Genomic DNA, 24,915 nt, shown 5'->3' with positions numbered 1-24,915 from the left:
AAGCCAACTTTACTTCTGCAAATAAGGGTTTGATTCGTCCTTGGTACACTGTAAGAGGATTTAGGATGGGGCCAGTGGAAGATGCTGTGTAGTAGATGTGGGGGGTGTGTGTGTGTGGGTTTACTGCTTTCTTCCTACGTTTTCCGTCCTTCTAGTAATAGTATCCATCTCTCTTAATATAGTTCAGAGGGCAGGCTCTAGTTGCTGAAGGTGAAGGAGATGTGTGTGGGGATATTTCAATTGAATAGATGTGTTTTGTTCAGCGGCCTCTTTTGTGGGTATGTATGTTTGGGATTGCCAGAATTTCGTAGCTGTAAATGGTAGAGAATTTGGATTATGGATTATACTATTTTGAGATAAAATTGTGATTTAGACCTGGCTGGATCACACAAATTCAATGGAATGTGGTTTTCTTTAAACTCTGTTGTGTAGTAGTACTGATATAAAACCAGCAATTCCAGGCTCTCTGTGAATGTGTGTTGTGGGAGCATTATATTACGTGACTGAATTTGCTACTTTCTCATTACGTTGCATGAGAACCAGGCCATCAAATGGATTTATTTGATTCATTTATGGATGTTGTAATAGCAAGTACCAGAAAGACAAAGCTAAGGTCACATCTTCCCTTTTCAGTCTGTGAGTCTCCTGCGGAATGTGGCAAGTAGCAGACAGAAATCTCTGTAAAATACTGCCCTTGGTCAAATCTCACTTCATTATTGATGTGTCTTCATATATGACCTTCATGGAAATGTGTGTGTGTACATGTCCCTACTTAAAGCAGAGACTGTTGAAAGAATAATATATAATAGTGTCAGTCACTGTTGGACTCATTAGCGCTCTGAGCAGCTGTGTTCACAGTGGCTGCATTCAGTGGTGCCTTCTTTTTAATTACTTTCCTTCAAATAGATCTGTGGGATACTTCTTAGTGTGTTTAATGTACATGGTAGAGCCTTTGGTTCAGCATTTCAGGCTTCCAGCTTGTTGGAGAGTTGTATTTTTAGTATGTTAGGCCATCTTCTAAACTCTTTATTTCATACTGTATTTTGTAAGTACTTTGTGGAAGATGAGTTGATGCTACGCACTAGGCAATTTTTGATGTGAAGTGTGCTTGCCAAACCTGTCAAATCTTATGGAATTCGTTGCAGAAAGTGTCAAGCAAAAAAGTACACATGTTTTTATGGAAGGTCAAATAATTCTGTATCACAATTATGGTGTGTTTTTTGTTACAGAAAAGAATAGGCAATAAGATTCCTGGCATGGGTGGCATAGTATTGGGAGATGTTTAAAACTTTGTGGTGATGCAGCTGTTTGCTCAGCAGCAGTTTTGACAACTGCTAATGTGAGTAGAAAGAATTACAAATACTAATGGGGAAAAGCTGCTTCCACAAGCTAGATGTAACTGAATATCTCATTTTATATAGATACATTTCCTTTATTTTGAGGAAGGAACTTAGATTTTTTCCAATTTTTACTTGTATTCCTCCCCCGCCAATGTTTAGGGGTTCTTTTGTAGGTGATTTGTTATAGTAATAAAAGCAAATGAGTCAGTTTTTTGCATTTATTTACTGCTTCTCACCTAGTTTGCTTATAGGTCCTCCTAATGGTTGTTTCTCTGGATAGACTTAAGGTACTTTCCAACTAGAGTATTGCTTGACTAAGCAAAGTACATGCATTCTACTTTACATCCTCTTGGGATGACTAGGTGAAATCTAAACATCTTAATGTAAATCCCACTTTAGCTAGATTTTGGGAAAACAGAAGAAAATGAGGAGCTTGATTTCTGATAGCTGCCTTGTTTATTGGTGGGGTTTTTTTTTTGCTAGTTGGGACAGACCAATACTATGCAAAGACTTGGAGCAGAGAAGCAGTTGTCCATACAGGCTCCAAAGTAGGTCTCTGTAATTTTACTTTCTCAAAGGAGCAAAGTCTTGCTCCTGGATAAGGTGGAAAGGTTGGGACTGAGAGAGGGTAAGCCAGACGGCTTCCTTCATTTTGGTGCCCAAATGACTGCAAATGACTATCCTGTGGACCTGGCTTCAGTGAGAACCAATTTAGCAGCAGTCTTGTGTCATACAGAGCACTGCCTTCCCCTCGGGTGAGGAATGGAGTTGGTGTGTATAACTAGTTGTCTCTTGGACGTTTCCTGTGTCTTGTTTTAGAATCGCATAGAACTGTGTATTTCTAAAGCTTAATGTCCTTTCATTACATGCAGATTATTAGAAGTGACATGGGAGTACTCTGTTCTTGTTTTGTTTTAGATCTTAGTTGTTCTTATGCAGGAAAATGTATTTTCCTATCTGGAAGCTCTGTTTTTAATCTGTGACCTGAATCGAGCTGGATAATAACATTGCCAGAATTAAGATTGCACCAGCCCATTTATTCCCCAATTATGTCACTGCTAGCCTTTTCTCTCTGATCTGCAATACAAAAGTTGGAGTCTGCTTTATTATTAAGCAGCCCTGAATTTAGAGCAAATAAAAAGGAAGGTGGCAAGGACTACTAAATGACACAAAGTAGCATTGGGCAGCCAGCCAGTTTGGTGGGCTGTGCGCAGTAAGTGCTGCTTATGGTATCAACCTCAACTGTGTACCTTTTGTTTATGATTGCCCCTAAATTGCAATTGTTACCCCTCAATGTGGGTGTGTTCTGCTAAAGCATAGATTAGTGTGATGAATGTACTTTTCCATATGTCTGTATGAATTTGAAGATCTGTATGAACTTTACCTGATGGGTAAAAATGGATGCATTTTTTTAAAGCCTATTTTTCCTCCCTCAGTCCTAAAAAGCAACCCCTAAGCAACTCTATTTGAAATTAGAAAACTAATAGTAATATTTATCCTTAGTGTGGTATCTTTTTACTTAAATAAAATTCGGGCAGCATGTCTATTGCTGACTATATAGAATTTCAGACTGTTGAAAGTAGTTGGCATGGCAAACAGAAGTTCATGAACGGGTGAGCTGATCAGTAGCAATTGTAGCTTCTGCAGATGCTGAGAAAGAAGTGATGTTTTAGTTCATAAAGCAGGCTTGCTTGTAAACTTAAAGATTGACTGGGACTTGAGAAAACAGAAAAAGAGATTTCTCTTAAGGTTTTATTTGTGTGAGATTTCTGTGGATGTTAAAATCACAAAGGGCATGATGATCAGAAACAAGCAGTCCATCTATTAGCTGTGGATAACACTTCCTTTATTTCTTATCTCCATTTTAGATATGGAAGACTTCCAAAAGTGTCCAGCAAATTGTAGTTCAGCTTGACTGATATGCAGTTGTAATAATGCAGAGAAATTACTGTTTTGAAAATCCATTTTTCATTGAGATGCTCAAAGTCAGTAAAGCTGCAGTTGTTGCGTTTTCTTATGTAAGAAAATGATAAACTGAGGAACCTTGATGCATAAAGGATGTTAAACAGTTACTGAAATGTAAACGTGTTCTCTCAACACCTGGCTTTAAATGACAACTTTAGAGATGATTTTTAATAATAAAGTCCTTGACTGTCAGATGTGTATGCTGTGCTTTATCTTTACTGGCATGAATAATTCCATTAATCTTATGGCTCAAGGTAGAAGGAAAAAAAGAATTAAGCAGTTGCATAAATGTTGTCTCCAAGATGGCCTATAAGATACAGTTACCTAAAAATGATATATTTCTATGTGACATCTTGTTCAGTTACTGGAACCATAAACTTTGCTTTGCTTTGACAGAGTCATTTACTTTCTATCCTATAATTCTTATCTAGTTTTTTTTTAACTACATTTAAAGAAAAAAAAAAGGAAGAGAATTATAAAATAGTTTGATTCCTTCTTCTTGAAAATGTCCTCTTTTTGAGGATTGTGGAATCACTGGCAGTGACTGGAGGAAAATTGGAAGGGAGTTAAAGGAAAGCGTGTTTGGAAACTCAGAAATGTTGAGAACAAAGTGGTAGAAGGAGAAGGCAGTGGAATTCTTCTGTTGGTGAGCTGCATCTGTTCTTAAGCTAATTTGATGCTGAAATGTGTAGTGGAGCATAGTATTTGTCACACTGTCTGGAATAATAAATTCAGCAGTTTGAGAAGGGGAAATACATGGATTGTTACTTTTCTAATATGATAGGGAAGGTGATGTTGCCTATCAAGGTTGTAAATTAGGGTGAAGACTTCGTGCTGTTTCAAATCAATGTATTTTATCTGAAAAATTTGCATTTTTTTGGTTAAAGCAAAATAAAAAGTAGACCATAAAGTATGTATTGTGAGACTGGTTTAGGAGAAAAGGTGTCTGTGGAAGAGGTAAAGTGGTGTTTAGAGAAGAAAGCTTCTCTGTTCATCAGTGAGAAAGTAACTGGGAAAAGATCTCCAAAGAGCTGAAACCAAGGCTAGCCTGCTGTAGAAACCCAGCATGCCTCTCCATCCAGAGGTAGTTACTGTGCTAGGTCATCATACAATGAAAACCATTTTATTGTTTGGAGATTATGGAAGATTTTGTCTTTAGTCAAAGGATTTGTTTATGCTACTGTGCAGTATTTGGCATCCATACCAATTTTAAACAGATGAGCTCTGGGATTGGACGCAGTCCAACTATGAAGCATGGATTCCAATGTAGGCTAGTTTGTGAACCCAAGGAAGTAATTAATATAATGCTGCTTTCCAAAAGAGGTGAGTTTTCTAGCAGATTGAGTCCATAATTGAAGATTTGACTGGGATTGCAGTTGTCCAGTTGCAAAAGTCTTTATATAAAAAACCGCTATCACATTATGAATTCAAACTGGAAGTTGTACAAAATCTGGTCCAGAAGACTGACTTAACTGGGAAGAATTCAAATCACTAGGAATACACTACACAATGGAAAGATTTGGCAGTCCTACCTTGAAAACTTCTTGGGATTCTGAGTATTGAAAACTTACTTTCAGATGGTTGTTTTCTGAGATGTGTTCAGAATAAGAGGAGAATAGAAGGGAGTTCTTTTAAGGGGTGTTTTCTTCTGCTGGGAACGTACCTTTGGGTGCATTGCAGACTTGCATCCAAGTGACAGCTTCAGTGGGCGGTACACCATGTTATGGATGTACAATTGAATATTGAAATGCCTAAAAATGTGTTGGTTTTTTTTTTTTTTAAAGTATGCATTTCCACTGGAGAATATCGAAATGCTTAATTTGACTGGAAATAGGAAAATGAAAATTCTTATATCCAGTGAGGTGAGTAAATTACATCAGAAATGTTTATATCATGTGCTTCTGATATTTTTTGGTGTTGTTTTGTTTTTATTGCCTCAAACGGGGATAGTATAGGAAATCTCAAATTTTCTCATGGAAGACCTATATAGCTGCTGTTCTCTGTTGACAGGCTCTGGTGGTAGGCCATTTTCCTCTCCTACTATACTACCAGCATTTTATTGCTTTTTAAACCATAGTCATTGCTTTTTCTTAGATTCTTCTTGAATGGGGAACTAATAATAAATGATTATAGTAGTATATAATTCTAACATTAATGTATTATAATCATTACTATAATAAATGCAATGCTCATATCAGTGAATATGAAATCCAGTTGAAATAGTTTATTGGTACAGTGTTTGAGTCTCTCTCTTCCTCTCCAAGAATTCATAAGGCAACATAGTTATACTTCCTAGTTTGTCATACTTGTTCTGCTTGATTATTATTATTTTTTTTTAATGGCTGTCAAGGTGAATGGATAAAGAGGATAGGAGTAAAACATGATGAGCGTTTAATTAAGACAGATAGTTTTTAGAACTTATAGAATTTACAGAATTTATAAGACTTAGGATTTATTCTGAGAGAGCGCTGATTTTGAAATATGGGAAATAAAATAGAAATAAAGGGTCATCAGGCCATATTGACAAACTCATGAGTAACTTAAAAAAATTCTGGTAGTGTCATACTGTTTTGTGGTTGTGTTTTGTTTTGTTTTAATTTGATAGAACAACAATAAACTTCTAGTTTGCTGAGTGTGGCTGAGTGTTTTATCTTGTAATTGATATCAGTTGGTAATGCGTCTGCATTTAATTGGAATGGCAGAGGGGAGTATCCCAGTGAATCCTGGGAGCTTGAGGGAAGCTGTGCCAGAGGAGCACGAAGCCTGTAGTCTCTGAACAGATTTGAGTTTAAAGTGAGAAATCCATTGGCCAAGCCTCTTCCTTTGTGAAATGGCCTGCTTTTTCTTGCCTGTAATTTTATGTGTCTACTCTGAACAGTGCTTAAGCAGTTAAAACTGCTGAAAATGTATTAAAGTGGTAATTTTCTATCTTACCATTAGATGGCCCCTTTTAATGAATATTAATTAAAAAAAAAAGAGATTATTTTGTCCAATTTTGGAATAACAGAAAAATTTAGCTGTCTTTTGGAAGTGTCTGTCAGTAACAGTTATTTCATCATTTCTGTATAGTACTAATTGTTTGTATGTCTGGTACAACATAACTTGTCTTTGCTACCTCTTACCTGACTGTTCTCTAAAGAGTATGTTAGTTTTCATCAGTGTTAATCTGTAAATTAATTACGGAAATACAACAGCATGGGTAATGTGTGCTCTGTGAACAAAGCCAGTAGAAAAATACAGGATAAGGTGGCAAGGTTAATCAGTTCTGGAGAGGTTAGTGCTGTTATTTCTGCAGTGTGCAGAACAAATGACTTTTGGAACACAAGTTAAAAGATCTCTCTGTCCTTTTGATACAGTTACATGGGGCTTCTAAAATGGGACATGTACCATTCTCTTACTTCTGTTCTGCTTCGTATATATAATCATTTTCCATCCTCAGTTAATGAAAGAATCTGGTATCCATGTCTTCTGCGCTTTTACGATGCTCTGAACTGGGTCATCACTTGGTCTGTGATGGAAGAAAATGTTTTTGAAAGCTGTTTCTGTTTCTTCTATTTCTGTTCCTTCCCCATCCCCCCCTCCACCGCCAACACTTTGTACAAAGTCTTGCACTGCCTGATTTGACATTTAATTCCTTATTCCTTCTCCTGGCTTTTCATATCTTTTTAGCAGTTTTCAAAGTGCATTATCCCCCTGCTTCTTTTGTGAGAGTATAGTTGGCTGTGTGGTTTACTCCTGTCTATCTTTTTCTGTGATACCACTGTGTGAAAGGTGAAGAGGGGCGTTGCACATCAAACCATAACTCTTTGTGGTGAGTTGACCCTGGCTGGACGCCAGGTGCCCACCAAAGATGTTCTATCACTCCCCCTCCTCAGCTGGACAGGGGAGAGAAAATATAACAAAGAGCTTGTGGGTTGAGATAAGGACAGGAGAGATCACTCAGCAATTATTGTCACGGGCAAAACAGACTCAGCTTGGGGAAAATTAACTCAATTTATTACAAATCAACCAGAGTAGGGTAATGAGAAAGAAAACCAAATCTCAGAACACTTTCCCTCCACCCCTCCCTTCTTACCAGGCACAACTTCACTCCTGGATTTTCTACCACCCCCCTCCCCCCAATGGCACAGGGGGCCAGGGAATGGGTTTTATGGTCAGTTCATCACACATTATTTTCTGCTGCTTCATCCTCCTCAGGGGGAAGACTCATCACACTCTTCCCCTGCTCCAGCGTGGGGTCCCTCCCATGGGAGACAGTCCTCCACGAACTTCTCCAACGTGAGTCCTTCCCACGGGCTGCAGTTCTTCATGAACTGCTCCAGCATGGGTCCCTTCCACGGGCTGCAGTCCTTCAGGCACAGACTACTCCAGCGTAGGTCCCCCACGGGGTCACAAGTCCTGCCAGAAGACCTGCTCCAGCGTGGGCTCCTCTCTCCACAGATCCACAGATCCTGCCAGGAGCCTGCTCTAGCACGGGGTTCCCACAGGATCACAGCCTCCTTTGGGAACCCACCTGCTTCAGCGTGGGGTCCTCCATGGGCTGCAGTTGGATATCTGCTCCACCGTGGACCTCCCTGGGCTGCAGGGGCACAGCCTGCCTCACCAGGGTCTTCACCACGGGCTGCAGGGGAATCTCTGCTCCGATGCTTGGAGCACCTCCTTCCCCTCCTTCTTCACTGACCTGGGTGTCTGCAGGGCTGTTTCTCATACATGTTCTCACTCCTCTCTCTGGCTGCCGTTTTTCATCTGTCCCAACCTTTTTCCTTCTTAAAAATGTTATCACAGAGGCGTTACCACTATCGCTGATGGGCTTGGCCTTGGCCGGTGGCACGTCTGTCTTAGAGCCGGCTGGTATAGGCTCTGTCGGACATGGGGGAAGCTTCCAGCAGCTTCTTACAGAAGCCACCCCTGTAACCCCCCCTCCCCCCCGCTACTAAAACCTTGCCACACAAAGCCAATACACTCTTGAAAAGCAAATACTTGGTTCCATGTAATATGGACAGTGTCACTGTCAGGATGCTTGTGAAAAGTTCCTGAGCTCTCCAAAGTCACAGGAAAGCTATTTTGTTGACACGGCAGGCTTTTGTTGGGCAGTTGGAACTTGCATTTCTGTAGATAATTCTCTTTTCTCTTATGACTTTCAAAGTTGGCAGCCATAGAAACTGGTTCATCTGGGACAAGGAGGAAGGCAGAATACTTGAAGAGGGCAATGCGAAGGCTTGTGAGAACTGGTTACTTTTTTCTTTCTTAAGATTAGTGCTTGAGTTGTACTGGAAACATGTTGCATGCTTTTACAGGCAACTAAGACATCATCACAAGTACTGAAAACTGAAGGTACAAGGCCAATGCTAATGCTCTGTTTTTCTGAGACTGTACATAAAATAGGTTATGGTTAGCTAGAAGGTCAAGGTAACACTACTGCTGTAGCTATGATAACAAGGATGTGGAAGGATGCTGTCTCTGCATATGTGGATTTGGAGAAGTTGCTGCTCTCAGATGTCATTATGCTGGTAAAGGTGTATTCTGTACTCGAATGGCTGTTTTCCTTCCCTGGGGTAGCATTATGGCAATGCAAAGCCCATCTTTGTGGAGCTTACAGTCATTCTGGGAGTGCTTTGCTGGCCTAGCATGCAAAGGTTTCTGAGTTGAAGTGCTTGTAGTGTTTATGTAACTTAATAGATTCTGTTCTAACAGACTCAGAGGAACTTTTTTCCCCAAATTGTTTGGTCTTGATAGCAGAAGGAAAGATGATTTTTCTTGCCTCTCCTCCCCCCCACCCCGTTTTTAAGCTGTTGTTCGTCCTTTTGTTAATGGTAGAGCTGTATTGCAGTAACCACAATGATGACTTCCAAGGCAGTAATGGATAAAAGATGGCCTGATAACAAAGGCTGAAATAAATGATTTGTACCTGAACAATAAAAGCACAATGAAATTATAATGATGGCACAGGCTCAGAATGGATGTCACTGCATATAAAGCCTAGACTTGTTTGCTAAACCCAAAGAGATTGCTGAAAACTTGTCAGTTGGATGGAGAGAGGTACTAGCTCTACAGTCAAGTTACTGTGTCATTTTCTCAGGAGCGTGGCATCACTTGCATCTAGTGCTCTGCTTTTTCTCCTGAATATGTAACAGATATTCCTAAAATGGACAAGGAAAACTGAGAATGAGCGAAACTAAAATTTACTATGAAATGTGCAAGTCTGACTTTTTTTTATTGTATATTTTCCAATTCTGCTGTTTTGACCTGTAGTTAAGTACCTCATCTTTCCCTGAAGGGGAAAAGTGCTTTGAAAGTGGGAGATCAGTATCGTAAAATCATTTAGAAGTCAAACAAAACAGGAAGGTTATGTACTGATGTAATACAAGTCAATAATGTAATCTTCTGAAATTTTGGCAATTTCCATTTAGGGCCTCCTTATTTTTAACAGTACTGTTGAAAACGTTGTGGTGGTTGGCATTCCGTTTGCCATTTCTGTAGTCCTTTTTTTTTTTTTTTTTTTTTTTGTGGTGAAGATAAACTGTAGAGGGAAGGTAAGGAGATGTGCTTCATGATTACAAAAGGGAGGCTTTCCATTTGTTTTGTGAGGGAAGGGATGCAGAGATGTGCTTTATGGGAGATGTGGGAGATGGAGTCAGGGCTGAAGTGAGGGGTGTAGTGGTGCAGTAGCTTAAAATTATTTGGGGCATGGGTTGTTAATCTGTAATAATTTAAAGAGAATTTGATCTTTGTTCTGGTGTGGTGGTGGCAGTAGAGAGTTATGCATAAATGTGGTAAAGGAAGGTTGCCCAAGCAAAATGTCTGAAACTCTGTAAATCCTAGGCAATGATTGCTTGCATCATGTCCAGGCTTGTTTAGCTTGAATAAAGAGGTGAGCACAAGAACACCAATAACTTGAACACGATGTGAAGACAATCCTGGAAATATGCCGTGATGGGAAAAGTTAGAGGTGTTCTGCATATGGGGATATTGAAAAAGGGCTAAGAGAAAATGCCACTTTCAAAACAAAGTAGTGACGAGCAAATTTGGGGTGTACAAAGCTATAGAAGTCTGAATAATCCCAGTTTCTGAAATATTGTATACAACTTCATGTGACTCATGCTAATCCTATCCAGAGGAAAAATAGCAAATAGTATGCATTCCAAATGCCCATGTTAGTGGTATTAGCCAGATTGTTAGGGTTGTTTCTTTAGCAGAGGCTAAGGGGGTAACTTGCTGTGTATTGGGTTTGTGTGGTGGGGTTTTGGTAGCGGGGGAGTGGCTGCAGGGGTGGCTCCTGTGAGAAGCTGCTAGAAGCTTCCCTGGCTCCAGGTCAGACCCGCCTCTGGCCCAGGCTGAGCCCATCAGCCATGGTGGTAGCACCTTTGGGATAAAGGAGGAAAAACCTGCAGCAGAGAGGGGAGTGGGACGTGAGAGAAACCCCTGTGCAGACAGCAAGGTCAGTGAGGAAGGAGCGGAGGAGGAGCGGCGGAGGAGGGGATGCCCCTGCAGCCTGTGGTGAGATGGCAGGCTGTCCCCCCCAGCCTGTGGAGGGGAGCGGGGGAGCAGATGCCCACCTGCAGCCTGTGGAGCACCCTATGCTGGAGCAGGTGGGTGCCTGAGGGAGGCTGTGACCCTGTGGAAAGCCTGTGTTGGAGCAGGCTCCTGGCAGGACCTGTGGCCCCATGAAGAGAGGAGCTCACGCTGGAGCAGGTTTTCTGTCAGGACTTGTGACCCCGCGGGGGACCTACGCTGGAGTAGTCTGTGCCTGAAGGACTGCAGCCCGTGGAAGGAGCCATGCTGGAGCAGTTCGTGCAGGACTGCAGCCTGTGGGAAGGATCCACGTTGGAGAAGTTTGTGGAGGACTGTCTCCCATGGGAGAGACCCCACGCTGGAGCAGGGGAAGAGTGTGATGAGTCCTCCCCCTGAGGAGGAAGGAGCAGCAGAGACAATGTGTGATGAACTGACCCCAACCCCCATTCCCCATCACCCTGCACTGCTGGGGGGAAGGAGGTGGAGAAATAGGGAATGGGGTTGAGCCAGGAAGGAGGGAGGGGTAGGGGGAAGGTGTTTTAAAAGGCTTGCTTTTACTTCCCATTATCTTTGTTTTGATTTGATTAGTAGTATATTAAATGACTTTTGTTTTGTCCCCAAGTTGAGCCTGTCTTTTGCCCATGACCATAAGTGGTGAATGATCCCTCCATGTCCTTGTCTTGACCCACAAGTGTTTCTTTATATTTTCTCCTCTTCATCCCACCAGGGCTGGGGGTGGGGAAGAGTGAGCGAGCAGCTTCCTGGTGCTTTGTTGCCAACTGGGCTTAAACCATGACACTTGCATTCGTGTGATCCTCACTCTGGTCTGTTATGAGTTGTAGCAAACTGTCCTTCATCTGAGCCAGGAGGTTGCTGTCTGTCCCCTCTTGGCAAAGAGTGTTAAATAGTTGTTCTGTGTAATAGCATAGATGATTTCCACAGGGAGGTGGAATTTAAAATCTTTGCTGTTGTGAAATACAGATTTATATGGGGGGGAGAAATTATGTTTCCAACTCTTGAGACCGACATACTAACATCGACACATCTTCACTTTCATTTAGTGCACTTGGACAATGCAATTAGTTTATTTTTGTTTGTATGATCTTGCAGTCCTAGCAGTTGGTTTATTGTGGCATGGCTTGTCTTCGTAAAAACTTTTTTTTTTTTTTTTTTTTTTTAAATTTTTGTGGAGTTTACTTACTTGATTTTCACTGGCTGACTATTTCCTGATCCTAAATGTATGATCAGCAGTAAAAATGTTTTTTCCTTGTTAGAATTTGTTAGCAGAATGACCAAATAGAATTTAGACTTTACTTATCTCTCCTCCTGATTGTTTTCTTATACATGGGTGTCCATACTTCCTACCTATTACTTATTGGGAACTGAATGCTCAATTCCCTTGGCTAGTTTTCAAAATTACATTCAACATCTGTATGTGAAATATCACAAAGATGAAGATACCATTGTATTTTTAGTTGTGCTCATCCCTCTGCAAAAACAGTGTCATCTTTTCAAAAGACTAGTTGTGGGGAATTAGCATGTCTTTCAAGGTTATAAATGGTAAAAAAAGGGGAGGGACCAAAACCCCCCAAAAGAAGCAGTCTCATACTTCTTCAGTGGAACCTCTTAAATTAAAAACTCCTTTCCTTGCTTTCATGTCTTGTATGTGGACCTCACCATTAATCTGAGAAACATGAGTAAAAGAACAGCTCACACATACCCTTGAAAACCAAACCTAATGATCAAAAGAACAGGACCTTATAAAATTAGGTTATTACAGAAATGACTTTAATCTCGTTTGTTTATTTATGATCTTGATTTAAGATCAGTCTGTGCTCTTCTTTGAGTAAATGCGTGAAGAACTCTTAACAGAAATACAGTACAATTGCATTTTCTTTGAACAGGTACTTTGTGCTGGACTTTGAGACGGGGATTCTGCAGTATTTCGTGAATGAACAAAGTAAAAACCAGAAGCCACGTGGAACCTTGTCTTTAGCTGGAGCTATAATATCACCCAGTGACGAAGTGCCACACATGTTGGTGGTCTACTCTGCTAATGGAGAGATGTATAAGTTGAGAGGTACAGTGTTGTTTGAAGTGCCACCTGAGTCATTCTTCTCTCCTATTTCTGCTTCTACATCTCTTCTCTCATATCTTATTTCTCTTCTACTTCCCTATACTGTCAGAAAGTAGTGGTTATACAGCTGTCTTGTTACATACTGTATTATAAAACACACTGAAAGAGCAATCTGGAGTTAAATATGTGTGAATTTACAATATATAGACTTTCAGGGCTGGAAGATACCTCAAGATGCCTTCTATAAGTTGTTACTGTGGCATTTTGCTTGTACAGTATCTCTTGTTTGCTTCCAAAGGTAGAAAAAGCAGCTTTTGTTGCTGTCCACAGCATTGCATTTAACTTCTAATATTGTTCTCTCCTGCCACCATCCTGCAGATAATGTGCAGTAATGAATCTGCTGATTGGTCAGAGAAGGGAAAAATGCCAGTGGAAGGCTGTTAAGATAATATGTTCTTGTCAGTCTTGGAGTAATAGAATGCACCCTTAACATGAAATTTTGCCTTCCCTTGCTCCCAAATATAAGAAAGACAATATAAGGTATGTAAGAGTTACTTTGGAATAATGAAAAAAGAAAAGAAAAAAAGGCAGTATTCTGATTCTAAGGTATTTTCAGTATGGTTGATTAATCAGGGTACTTTAATATCAAACTATTTTATTAAAAAAAAAGAAATAAAAAAAAAGTGACGTGGTGTAACAAAAGTTTAAAATTATGTTAGTTTTATTCTGACCACAGTTTATCAGTTATCTGGCAAGACAAGAGTATGCAAGAGTCCTCCCCTGTGGTACACTGTGTTGCTGTTCTATATGTAGAACTGAAACACAAGAACAACCAGGGAGAGTTTCTGTTAAAATGTTTCAGAATTTGCACAGCTAGAAATCATGAACACTTGTGGTTTCATTATCATGCTTTTCCAGTCACTTGAGATTATCAAATACTTACAATATGCTGCTTTTAATCTAATGAGATCTATGAATTTTATTAAAATTAGTAAATAATTTTTATGCTGAGTCAATAACCATTGAGATAATAGTAGAGGAAGTAAGAGAAAATGTTTGCTGAAATTACCCACTCTGTATTGGTATTCTTAATTACAGTAACTGCAGTAGTGGTTTGTTTAAAACAAAACCAAGCCTCTCTCCTAAATAGACTTACACAGGAGCCACCTGTGTGGCTGCAGATAATCTTTTCAATAATTTTTAAAGCTGGTTTTTAAAAATGTGAGGGGGAAATTGTGGTTTTCATCCTTGTGTATTTAAGTTGCATGCAAATGATACACATGTTTAAAGAGAGATTTAGTTGAACTACATTGAAACAGAAGTACTTAAATTTCTGGGGAACTGGTAGCTTGTCTGGTAGTTGATTGACAGCCTGAGTGCAGAGGTTTTACTGATGAAAGTGCTTTGGTGTGGCCCTTGTCCCTCACAAAGAGAGACAAGTAAAACAAAAGTGAATTAAAAATGAAAAAAAGTCACCTTGAGGTAATTCTGCTTTTAATAACACTTGGAGATAACTATGAAGAAGACTCGAGCTTATCTCTTCCAGCTGGCCATGACATCTTAAGTTGAGGTTTAGATGTGTTGTACTGAAGAACTTACACATACTTAAATTAAGTAGTGTGAATTAGAATTTGTAGTGCATCCTAACCAATAAATAATCACCCTGCCCCGCTCTGGCCCATCACCTTCTCTTATGCAAAAAAAGAGTATCGATTTATGTGTGAGCCCCTGCATTTTCTTGTTTCTGTTCTAGCTGCTGATGCAAAGGAGAAACAGTACTGGATAACTCAGCTTCGATCCTGTGCCAAACATCACAAGGAAGGTAATTCTAAGGTAAATAACTAAGAGGGAGAAGTAACTATTATTTTATAAGTGGTGTAGGTGAAGAACAGCATGACCTGGATGATAGACTGGCTGCTGCAGTTAGTGGGTTGATGTTTAGAGGTTTATGAATAAAAGCAGCAAGTTGTCATTTGTCACTAACTGGAGCAGGCTTAAGTCAATTGGGCAATCTTAATAAATAAACATTATCCTATTTATGAGAAATTAATGAAGTGCATTTGGATGCTATCAGTACATGGTTAACTAAGTGGCTGGATAAACAGTTTATTAATAAATACCTGTGTGATGTCCTGATTAGTATTTAAAAGTGTTAGTTGATACTAGTTTTATTTAATTTTATAAGATTTAATGGCCTTTATTATAAAAGTTTCAGGTAGGTGTTAGCAGTGGTCAGTCTTCAAGTTCTTTACCAAATCTGAAAGAGGTCATCATATGAAGATTTATATTATTTATTTCTCTTTGGAAGTGATGTCAGATTTTTTGTCCTCAAACAGATAAGTATTTTGGACAGGTAAAACGTTTGGACTTCAAAAATTGCAGAATGATGGGTTGAGGGTGTCACCTGTCTCTAAGTAGAAATGACTTGAATCTGTTTAAATTAGAACACACTTTGAAAGTGGGAGATATTAAAAACAAACAAAAATCCCTATTAGAAATAAATTATTATTGTATTTATTTTATTTATGCTTTTGGTGTTTATACTAAATCACTTAAAAAAAAAAAGTTCTGCTCTTCAGTCTTTTAAGCATTTCTATTGATACCTTTACAAGAATGAAAAAGGTTGCTTTCCTCATGACTAATTGTTTGCTATATTAAAAAAATGCATATAACTACAAGCAGAAAGGATTCCTTCCTGCCCCAAGATGTTGAGAATATCAGTCTTATGTTAACTGCAAAGTCACGATCCTGGCTATCTTTGAAAGTTGGACTTTGAAAAGATGGATGGTATTTTGAGGAGACTGGTATTCATTGAAGTGTGTGAAGTAAAATAAAACCAACTTTCTGTTCTTTGTGAGTGATGTGGACTTGGCAAGAAGCACTTATGGTATAATTAAAGCCCTTTTTGAAGGAGAATAAGTAACTTCAGTATTTTGGTACTTTTTCAATTCTTACACATGGCAGTTAAATACGATCTTTATATAGCTGTGGCCCAGTACTATTCAGAAAGGTGCAACTCTACTTGATCAGGATACTCTCACAGTTGCTGTTGGTTTGCAGCTCAGGGACTTCCTGTGCTAGATAGAGATGGTAACTTTTTATACTCAATTGCCATCAATGAATTATTCCTCAACAAGTTTTCTGGTTGCTTCTTGAACCTATTTAAATGTTTAGCACCTACAGTGTACTGTGATGAGGTAGTAGAACTGTTGTTCAGTATATATATCAGAGACTCGTGCAATGGCATAGTGATTCTAATACTTCTACTCTCTATTTGTTTGCTAATATTTCTTAATACTGGCTTTGTTTTTCTCCTTTTGCCTGCTCCTGATAAATAATTCTGTAGAAATGTCTCTTTTTAATACCAAAATCTCATTCCAGAGTGGCAGTAATTGATTTGAAGCTGATCTTTGTGTAAGTGAAGTTTGGATCATTTTTCCTTCTTAAGTAAAAACTGTTGTACTTAGTAATAAGTTATGTTCAGAATTTTTCATACTGCCTCTCCATGTCGAGCTCCCACAGTAGTAGTATCTACATATTTTGATAGGCTCTGAATTAATTAGTATGTCAAGAGAAAAATCTTGGTGTTACAACATTGAAAATGTCCAGCAATTAGTAGTGGTCCAAAAAAAGCAAATAGAACTTTAGGAATTACCAGGAAAGGAGCAGGGACCAGAAGGGAAAATACTTAGACTGCTCTAACTCTGTCAAATACTTGTCTCCAATACTTTTATCAGTCCCCTTCCATTTCTGAAATGGAAACATTGGAGTGGGGGAAGGTACTTTTCATCACTTTTAGTCTTCTGTACAGAATGAACTCTGTGTACTGGAACTTGGCTACACTGGAGTATTTTTCTGATGATGGGGAGGGAAAGTGCAAATCAGGGAAGTAGTGTTAATAAGTGCTGTGGAGTGGCTGAATAGGAGGTATTTGCTAGTTGTTAATATCGGTATGGGGGACCCTCAAAGAAAACGAGGTGAAAACTCAAAATAAAAGGAGGTGAATGAAAACTGGAAAATATTATGGGATGCGTTGGATGCCAAAATTGTATATAGATCTGAAAAATATTTGAAAGGCAAAATGTTGTTAGAAAGCCTTGACTAAGTGAGTGGGAGGCTATAAAATAGAAAGATGGTGACTGTCACAGAAGATCTAACATGCAACTTCTATAAACAGGCAGGGCTTAGAATGGGGAGCATCTCTCTAGACTTGTTCTTGTACTCTTGCATAGTGACATACCACTGCTGTGGCTTTCTTCTGGTTCCTAGGCTAATTGTGCAAGAAAACAAAAGGAGTTCCTTGACTGAGGGGTGGTAGGCATGCGTAACTGAGGAACCAAACAAAAGATTGTTTCAAACAGCAGAAGGAGGGTTCTTGCATTTTTTCTTAGAAGACTGATGAGTTACAGAAACTTGGCATAGGATGCTGGACTATAGATGCATTTTGGTTTGTACAGCAAATCATACATTTTAATTAGCTCAGATCCTTTTAGTATGAAATAGAAATGCTGAAGAAAACTAAAATATTTTTCTTAGTTCTGTGTTACAAGTCTACATCTAAAATCAGACTAGGTCACTTTTCATTTCATATGTTTGTTAGTGAAGCACTCTTAATTGTCCACTTTTGTAAGCCACAGAGCAAATAGTGGTTTATATCTTCTGTATTTTTAAGCTTAACAGTCTAGAAAATAAAATGTTGGGAATTTATGTGCTTCAGATGAGACCACTGATGACTCTGCTTCTTACTTCAGAAGTGTACTGTACTTGAAGCAATGTCGTGCTTACCTGTTTCTAGGAACCTTTCTTTTGACAAGATTTGTCTCTTATTGTTTTTCAATATACTTTTTTCCTTTTTCCCCTCCTATCTTCTCAGGGTTATTAGTATTATCTGAGAGGCAGATTTTCCCTGACTTTAGCATTGCATGTAGTGCTAACTAGGATTTTACCTACAAGTAAGTTTTAAAGCTTCTCTCTGCTTTTCTCTAGAAAAGCAAGTGATCAAAAGCTTTTATGTTACAATGATTAGATTTTCGAGATCAGATACTGGTTACAAGGGAGTGATGTTTCACAGAGGTTCCAGAAACTAGAAAAAAAATAAATTTTTTTTCTTTTCCTCAAAGTTTCTTACTTCAGAACTGCTGCCTGATAGGAGGTAAGGGAAGCAAGAACTGCTGCATTTCTTTGTGATTTGTTTGTTTTTTTTTTTTTTTTTTGTAGTTGAAGGTACTTTTATATAATAATATAATAATTATTAGCATGGGGGTGGAAACATGCTGTTTAAAATATTTTAAATTTACATAAAATAGCATGTTGCTATTTTAGCCACCTTACTGTTGCTTTTGTGTTGGGGTTAGGGGCTGGAATTACATACAAAGGTCTGTAATGACACAGAGAAGGGTACATGTTTGACTTCCTTTTGCAGAATTGAGGACAAAAATCTGTATTTTTTGATTTTATTAAAATAGCCCTACCATTGATAGGTCTGTCATGATGTGATTTGTTGTTCTAATGGCAGCAGGGCTGGATCTCTCTCTTTCCCCCCTTCCTCATACTTTGAGGGCTGTGGTAAGTGATAACCACAAGTTGTCTGTCTCTGATAGCACTGTCACAAACAGGCAGATAGATACTCACGTGTTGTAAGCTTCTGGAGTTTGAACAGAATCCAAACTCTGTCTCTGCTGGGAACAGGCATGTTTCTGCACTGGGAAAGCTGGAGCCTGAGTGGTTGCTCCCAGCTTCTTCTACAGCTTAAACTCACCTTTTTCACAGGAAGAACGAGAGGCAGAAATTTCTAGCTATTTTTTAGGAGTCATACACTTGAGAAGGAGGTGCAATGGGAAGTGTAAAATATGGAGTGAGGGATATGTTTTATCTTATGCAAGTGGGATATAGGTTAACTGGGGAAAAATAATGGGATAACCAGGCAAACCTTGGGAAGGTTTCCAAGAATACCAGTGAAGCAACTCTTAGCTACAGGTCTTTCATATTGGAGAGAGAACACGTTTTTGAAATCTTGAACAGATATTGTTGGAAAGAGATTCATAGGAGAACATGAGAATTGGAGAATGTTTTTCAAAGCTGAAGCTGTGTCACTATTTCTGTGAAATATTCATAGGAGAGCATTCCTTCTTCCTGCACTGGATCCAGATCAGCACTCGTTTTCTTCCTTGTTCAGAGCTACTGCCTGCTTCAAAATGCCACTGTATGGCTTGCTGTCCTTGCTGTCTTTAAAGCTTCAGCTGGGGGCTTGGAGTGGTGGAGGAAGTGAAACAGAGCAGTGATTATTAAATAAAAAAAAAAAAGTTGTATACTAATGACTAAATTTAGTAGCATCTTAATAGTAGCATCTTAATGAATGGTCTGAAGGTGAGCTATACAGCTAACAAGTGGATGTAACACAAGCTGTCTGTCACTTTGTTTTAATTAAATTTTACATCTTAATGATAAAAAAAGCAGTAAAAGGATAATGTTCTCTGGCAAATAATTCCCATGCTGTAACATAGTCTTAATGTTCTTGGTATTCCCATACAAGTCTCATTTTGCTTAATTACAGATTGCTCAATCTCCACAGAGTGCCAAATCACACTGCATTGGAAGAAGTCTTCTATGTCTGGATAGGATTTGCTGGTTTTTTAGACTATTCTAAGTGAATATTATTGTACAAGTTTTAATTAAAGCTTTAGTCAAATTGGAATTCAGTGATATAAAATGCTTCCAAGAAGAAGTAGGCTTATGCATAATTTTTGTGGTAACTTCCAAGAACAATTTTGTATCCATAAATTGTCACAAGCTTGTTAGTTCTTCTATTTCATACCCCTTTTTTTCTTGACTGTTTAATGATGGTGGCTGTAAAAGCACTACTAAAACCAAACACGGGTTTTTATATCAGTTCTTAATTCCAACCTGTGGATGAGTTGCTGGATTGGCATACAACCCTTGTATTTCTCAGTGTTTATCAGGAATGTGGCAGGGAACAGAAATCTTGATCTTGTTGAAGTAGCCTCTGTCTTAAATTGTGCTCAGATGGTAACTTTCAGCTTAGGTCTGTGCTAGAATAAGGAGGTAGACTCCCCCTTGTTCCAGCGTCTGGTTCAGAGCTGCATAGTGAGCTGCTGAAAACTGGATGGTGTGGATTTATGTTTCAGCTGAACTCAGTTGCTAATTCCCTTCAGCTGTAAATGGCAGTCCAGTTCCCTTCCTTCTGCTGCCACCCTTTGTGTGGGCTCTGTTGTGTTTCTGGTTCTGTGTTAGCTTGGGCATCAGAAACAGAAAAAATGATATCCTACTAAAAGGACTTAGCTTTCTGACCAGCTCACTGAAGAATCGGATGAGCACTAATGTAGGAGAAACTGGACTGCTTCCAGCAGCCCCTGATGGTAAAGCTCTGTTCTCTTGTTCCTCCTGGATGGAGGATGGCTGAAATGGATCTGCCCAAAACCTAACCTTTCTCTGGTTTAGTGTGAGGCTTCATATTTAAAACTGAGCCACCCTGATGACTGCATGCCTCCGTGAGGTGCCATCCTGCTCTCTTTCCCCTCAAGCAGTGCTCCTGGTGCCTGCTATAACCATCATCCAGCCCTCTGGAAAGGCAGCTTGGGGAGCTGAATCCACAGAAAATCTGTATGTGTGTCTACATCTCTGTTTCTTTTCTGGTTTAACTCCCTGGAATGGCTATCCATGAGTCAAAATGGGCCTCAGAGCCAGCATGGAGAGATGGTGGAGAAACAAATCCAAACCTGCCCTTTTCGGTGGCAACTGCAGTAGCAGTTTAGCTGTAATGTGAAACAGCACCTGTAATAATGACTGGAAGTTTGAGGTCAACACTTTCATCAAATCCCTGTGAGGCAGACGTGGAGAAAAATTACACAGCTGAAAGAATGGCTATCATAGATCTTTGGTTTTATCAGGTTTCTTCTTGCCTTATTAATGAATGTCCACAGAGACACCTTTAAATTTCTAAATGGATTATTCACTGGGTATTTTTAATGTCTGCATGATAACTGCTTCCATAAAGCCAGATTAGTGAAAGTTTCAAGTCTTCGTGAGTGTTGTTTTGGGTCTTTTACGCACATCAAGCCTCTTCTCCTTTTGGGCAAGTTCAATATTTCCTCCTTTGGTATGCTTGTCTGCTTCTTCCTCTCATCCCTGACCTAGAGAAGTCAACTAAAGAATGGCGCTTCTAATTAAAACGTACTTTGGAAATCCTTACAGTGGTGACGCTCAGAAGGAAGCAGTGCTTGGCTGTAGGTATGTGTGTGTTTGACACCTTTTTTCCTTGCTTTGGAAGCTGCATGAAGAGTTGCTCACAGCTCTCTGCTTTCAGTTTCTACAGAAATGGAAAAGAATTCCATTTAGGACTGAACATGAGCTTGCTCAAATGATTTTTGACAAAGAGAAGATATTATGATGGAATGATTATCATAGTCTCTTGCTTGAAAGCAGATGCATATATTGCCTTACTGAAAATAATTAAGCACTATAATATTCTGTCAGAAAAGTTAGTACCATAGATGGTGCTTTACACAAATGTGCAAAGCATATTGTAAGCTTTTCCCTTTGCAGTGCTGAAGTTTGGATGTTATGTAGATTCAGTCATTTACATTTTAATATTTGTAAATGATTATAATGTAAATGAAACAGATCTCTCTCTGTATTTTGCTTTTATCAGTGTTTGTTTACTTAGGATGCATTGGAAAATAAGTAGATGGGAATTAAAATACTGAATGGTGGTGTCTCAAAATTGTAATTACTTCTGATAGTGTGTGACTTCTCATTGCTCTAAAGCAGCATGCAGAGATTGGTTCTGTGCTATATATGCAGAGGAGTAAAGGAATGTCATTTCAGTATGTGTTATTCTGTAGAAAACATCTGTGGCACCGTGCCTGTGAAAATGATGATTATCATCCATAAACAGATATGACAATTCACTTCAGAAATTAGTTTACTGATTTCTGGAACATCGCATTTACTTTTCAAAATAAACAAAACTGTTTGCTTCTGGTAAATGGTGAAAAACACTTCAGCTTCTTTGTGAGCAGGAAGGGCAATCTCCAGGGAGAATGAGTCATGAAAACATTAGTATAGTTGGAACTTACTGATCTACAATTACGTTAGTTTAATTGTTAGGATTTTTGATATCCAAATGGAAGCATTCATTGTACTGCCTTTTTATCTTGGAGATGGACAGTCTACTAAGATAAAAACCTTAACACAAATCTATGTTAGCTAAGCATACTTTAACTAGCTTTAGGTCATAAAGCCAAGATGAACACAAGTTACAAATGAATCTTTTATTAGCTGCTTTATTATTCTTTTATTAGTTTCATTTTATTAGCAGGAAAACTGTTGGAGCAATGGTAAAATGTAGCCTCAGGAAAGAATATTTGTAATCCTTTTGGGATGCTTCAGCCTATGGATTTCTTGACTCATTATTGACACTATGCATTACTAATTGTTGAAGAGCTTATGTCTTCCTTTCATCAGAATTTCACTATCTATTTATTTATTTATTTGCAAACCAGAAAACAGTAGGTCCAAAGAAAACAAGATATCTTGATAGTTAAGAGGGGCAGATCAGTCATACCAGCAGCGCTAGGGAGAAGAGCAGAGGTTAAGGAATAAAGATCCATGAGTTACTGTCATTGCTTTGATTTCCTGGGAGAGTGAATTTAATGACTGTTGTAGTATGATGTGTAATTAGAGTGTTTTTAGCTGTAGAAAACATCACATAGGTTTTAACATTTTAACAAAAATGGAAAATTTTTATTTTTGCACAGCTGTGTATCAGTGCAAAAGAGATGCTTGTCACTCCCCGTGTTTAATCTGAAGAAGTTCTGCAAAAGAGGAATCAAGTATTTGGCTGGGACATAGGTGTTGACAATGTGTTGTGAAATTCAAAAGTGCCTAAGGGGCTGAGTGTGTAGTTTGTGGAGAGGCTTCTTCTGGCAGTGGCAGGAAGAAACTGTCAGAAGGAATTAGCCGCTGCCCCTATCTCCTTGGATGGAGCAGGCACAGTGCTCTGCTGCTGTTCTCTGTGGCATTGAGGAGTGGAACCCCACTTCAAAAGGTTTTGAGGGCTTGTAGAAACTGCCTCCTGCAGACATTCACCTGCGCTTTGCGTGTGACTGCTTTTGCAAGTTGTAAGTTGGAATTCTTTATTTATCATGAGGCCTTGCCTAAGGGTAGTTTCATGGGTAGCCAGAGGTCCTGGTGCTGAGCTTATTTAGGGTTTGCATGTTACAGACGTCCTCTAAAGAATAATCCCTAATTAGATGCTACAGGATTTCTGTCCTGGGCTGGTGGAGTTTTCTGGCATGTTGGTTAGCTAGATGGATGAAGAGTATAGAGGGACAGAAAACGAAAAGGTGAGGAAAACTTGCTTATAAACCTGTAGGAGCTGTTCAAAACAATGTATTTGCCTCTAATATTTGGCACAGACCATGGCTGTACGTGCTAATTCAAGATTGCCAATCTTCCTGGCTCAATGAGCTGCATAGGATTGATATACTGTGCTGAGAGGGGAAGGAGAGGATTCTAGAAGAGGCTCACTGGCAGAGGTGATCACTCCCTAGAGATCACATAGCACTATTGTAGGGCAAGGCATGCAGCTGAATGTGAGGCACACCAGGCAGTGTGATATGATCAGCCCTTGCCAGGCTGTGAACTTGTGTATGTAGAGATTTGAGCTTACCTAGCGTCCCTGTGTCGCGGATGGAGTGACGCTCTTCACTTGTAAGAGAGAAGTAGCAATATGTTTATTGATATAAAACAGCAGTTTAACAGTGTTTGATAGTAAATGCAACTGTGGTTTAACAAGATTTGATGGCGAGGTTCACTTGATACTTACTGCATAGAGAACAGGGTCAGACAGAACTGTTGGGGAGACCCTCCTGTTGAGTCATGAGGTTCAGAATGGATCCCCTTGCTTTCTAAACTCCTTCTCAGAGGGAAGTTTAGGCGCAGCTGGATCCAGACTTGGTCAACGGTTTATGTCTAAAGGATTATATGTGCGCAATCAATCCTTTCCATCACTTAGCTCAGATTTCAAAGTTTAGCATGATATTAATCACTTACTGAGAATCTGTTGCAGCAAGGACTCTCTCGACCTTGAGGAATAACCTTGAGAGGTGTCCCTACTCAAGGCGAGATCCTGGCATGCAGCACGCTACGTGATGAGAGAAAATGTGAGGTGTGAGCCGCAATCAAGGTGTCAGTTGTGATCCAAGGGCCAGCTGTGGATAGTCCACTGCAGTTTGAAAAAGTCTTGAGGAAAAATAGCATTGAAATGCCAAATCATATCAGTGATACAGATATTAACTTAGAATGTACGTGCATTTCAATTTATGAACATGCTTCTCAAAGTGTGCTGGTTAAATGAGATTATTTTGGCAGCTGGTTTTTCTGAAAGCCAACTCTCTCCTAGAATTCCTTCCTGATTCTGTATTTAAACAGAAACAGTGCATGGATTTTTCCATATTTGTTTTATGTTACTTTTGTTATTTGCAGATCTATAACTTCCCCCCACCCCCAAGAAAATCAAAACGTAATAAAACTTCCCTTCTCACAGAATGTTTTCTTTGAAGCAAAACTAATGTCTAAACTCACTGGTTTACATTGCCTGCTGTTTATCTGAGTTTTAGGATCAGTTTAGCTATATGAAATTAGCAGTCGTGTATTTTTAATATTGTGATCGCATGATACTAGAGTGTCAGTCATTCTCAGAAGACTTCATTCTAAAAACAAAATAAATTTTATTAAACTGGAAGATAAGTTCATTTTATGCTGAAAAAAAATGAAATTACCTTGTTCTTCTGCACTCTAAATTTAGTTTAGAAGTATCCTGATGCTAGTCAGTTTAAAAAAGAAACATCAGTAAGTATATTCTGCTATTATATACTAGGGATAGCCTTTTTCTGTGAAACTTCTATTTAAAAAAGGAAATCCAATTGCACCTAGTTTCCCTCATCCCCTTCCTTCTCCCAAATACCTTTTCCTCTGGCTCTTATTTAGTTGTAGTTATGT

General features: G+C 39.1%; 1 protein-coding gene across 2 annotated transcripts in view; it reads left to right on the top strand.

The window, feature by feature from the left end:
- OSBPL10 (oxysterol binding protein like 10) overlaps positions 1 to 24,915 on the top strand; it is a 141,422-nt gene that overhangs the window by 24,556 nt on the left and 91,951 nt on the right. For both annotated transcript variants that reach the window (XM_049816940.1, XM_049816939.1), the window contains exons 2-3: positions 12,722 to 12,897; positions 14,648 to 14,727. In XM_049816940.1, coding sequence (XP_049672897.1) covers positions 12,722 to 12,897; positions 14,648 to 14,727 — 256 coding nt within the window. The remainder of the gene's footprint in view (positions 1 to 12,721; positions 12,898 to 14,647; positions 14,728 to 24,915) is intronic.

Source organism: Accipiter gentilis, chromosome 14 (genome assembly GCF_929443795.1).
Source record: "Accipiter gentilis chromosome 14, bAccGen1.1, whole genome shotgun sequence".
Classification (NCBI taxonomy): Eukaryota; Metazoa; Chordata; class Aves; order Accipitriformes; family Accipitridae; genus Astur; species Astur gentilis.
Note: the sequence above shows the minus strand (reverse complement) of the source record. Positions and strands in the feature narration are given on the sequence as shown.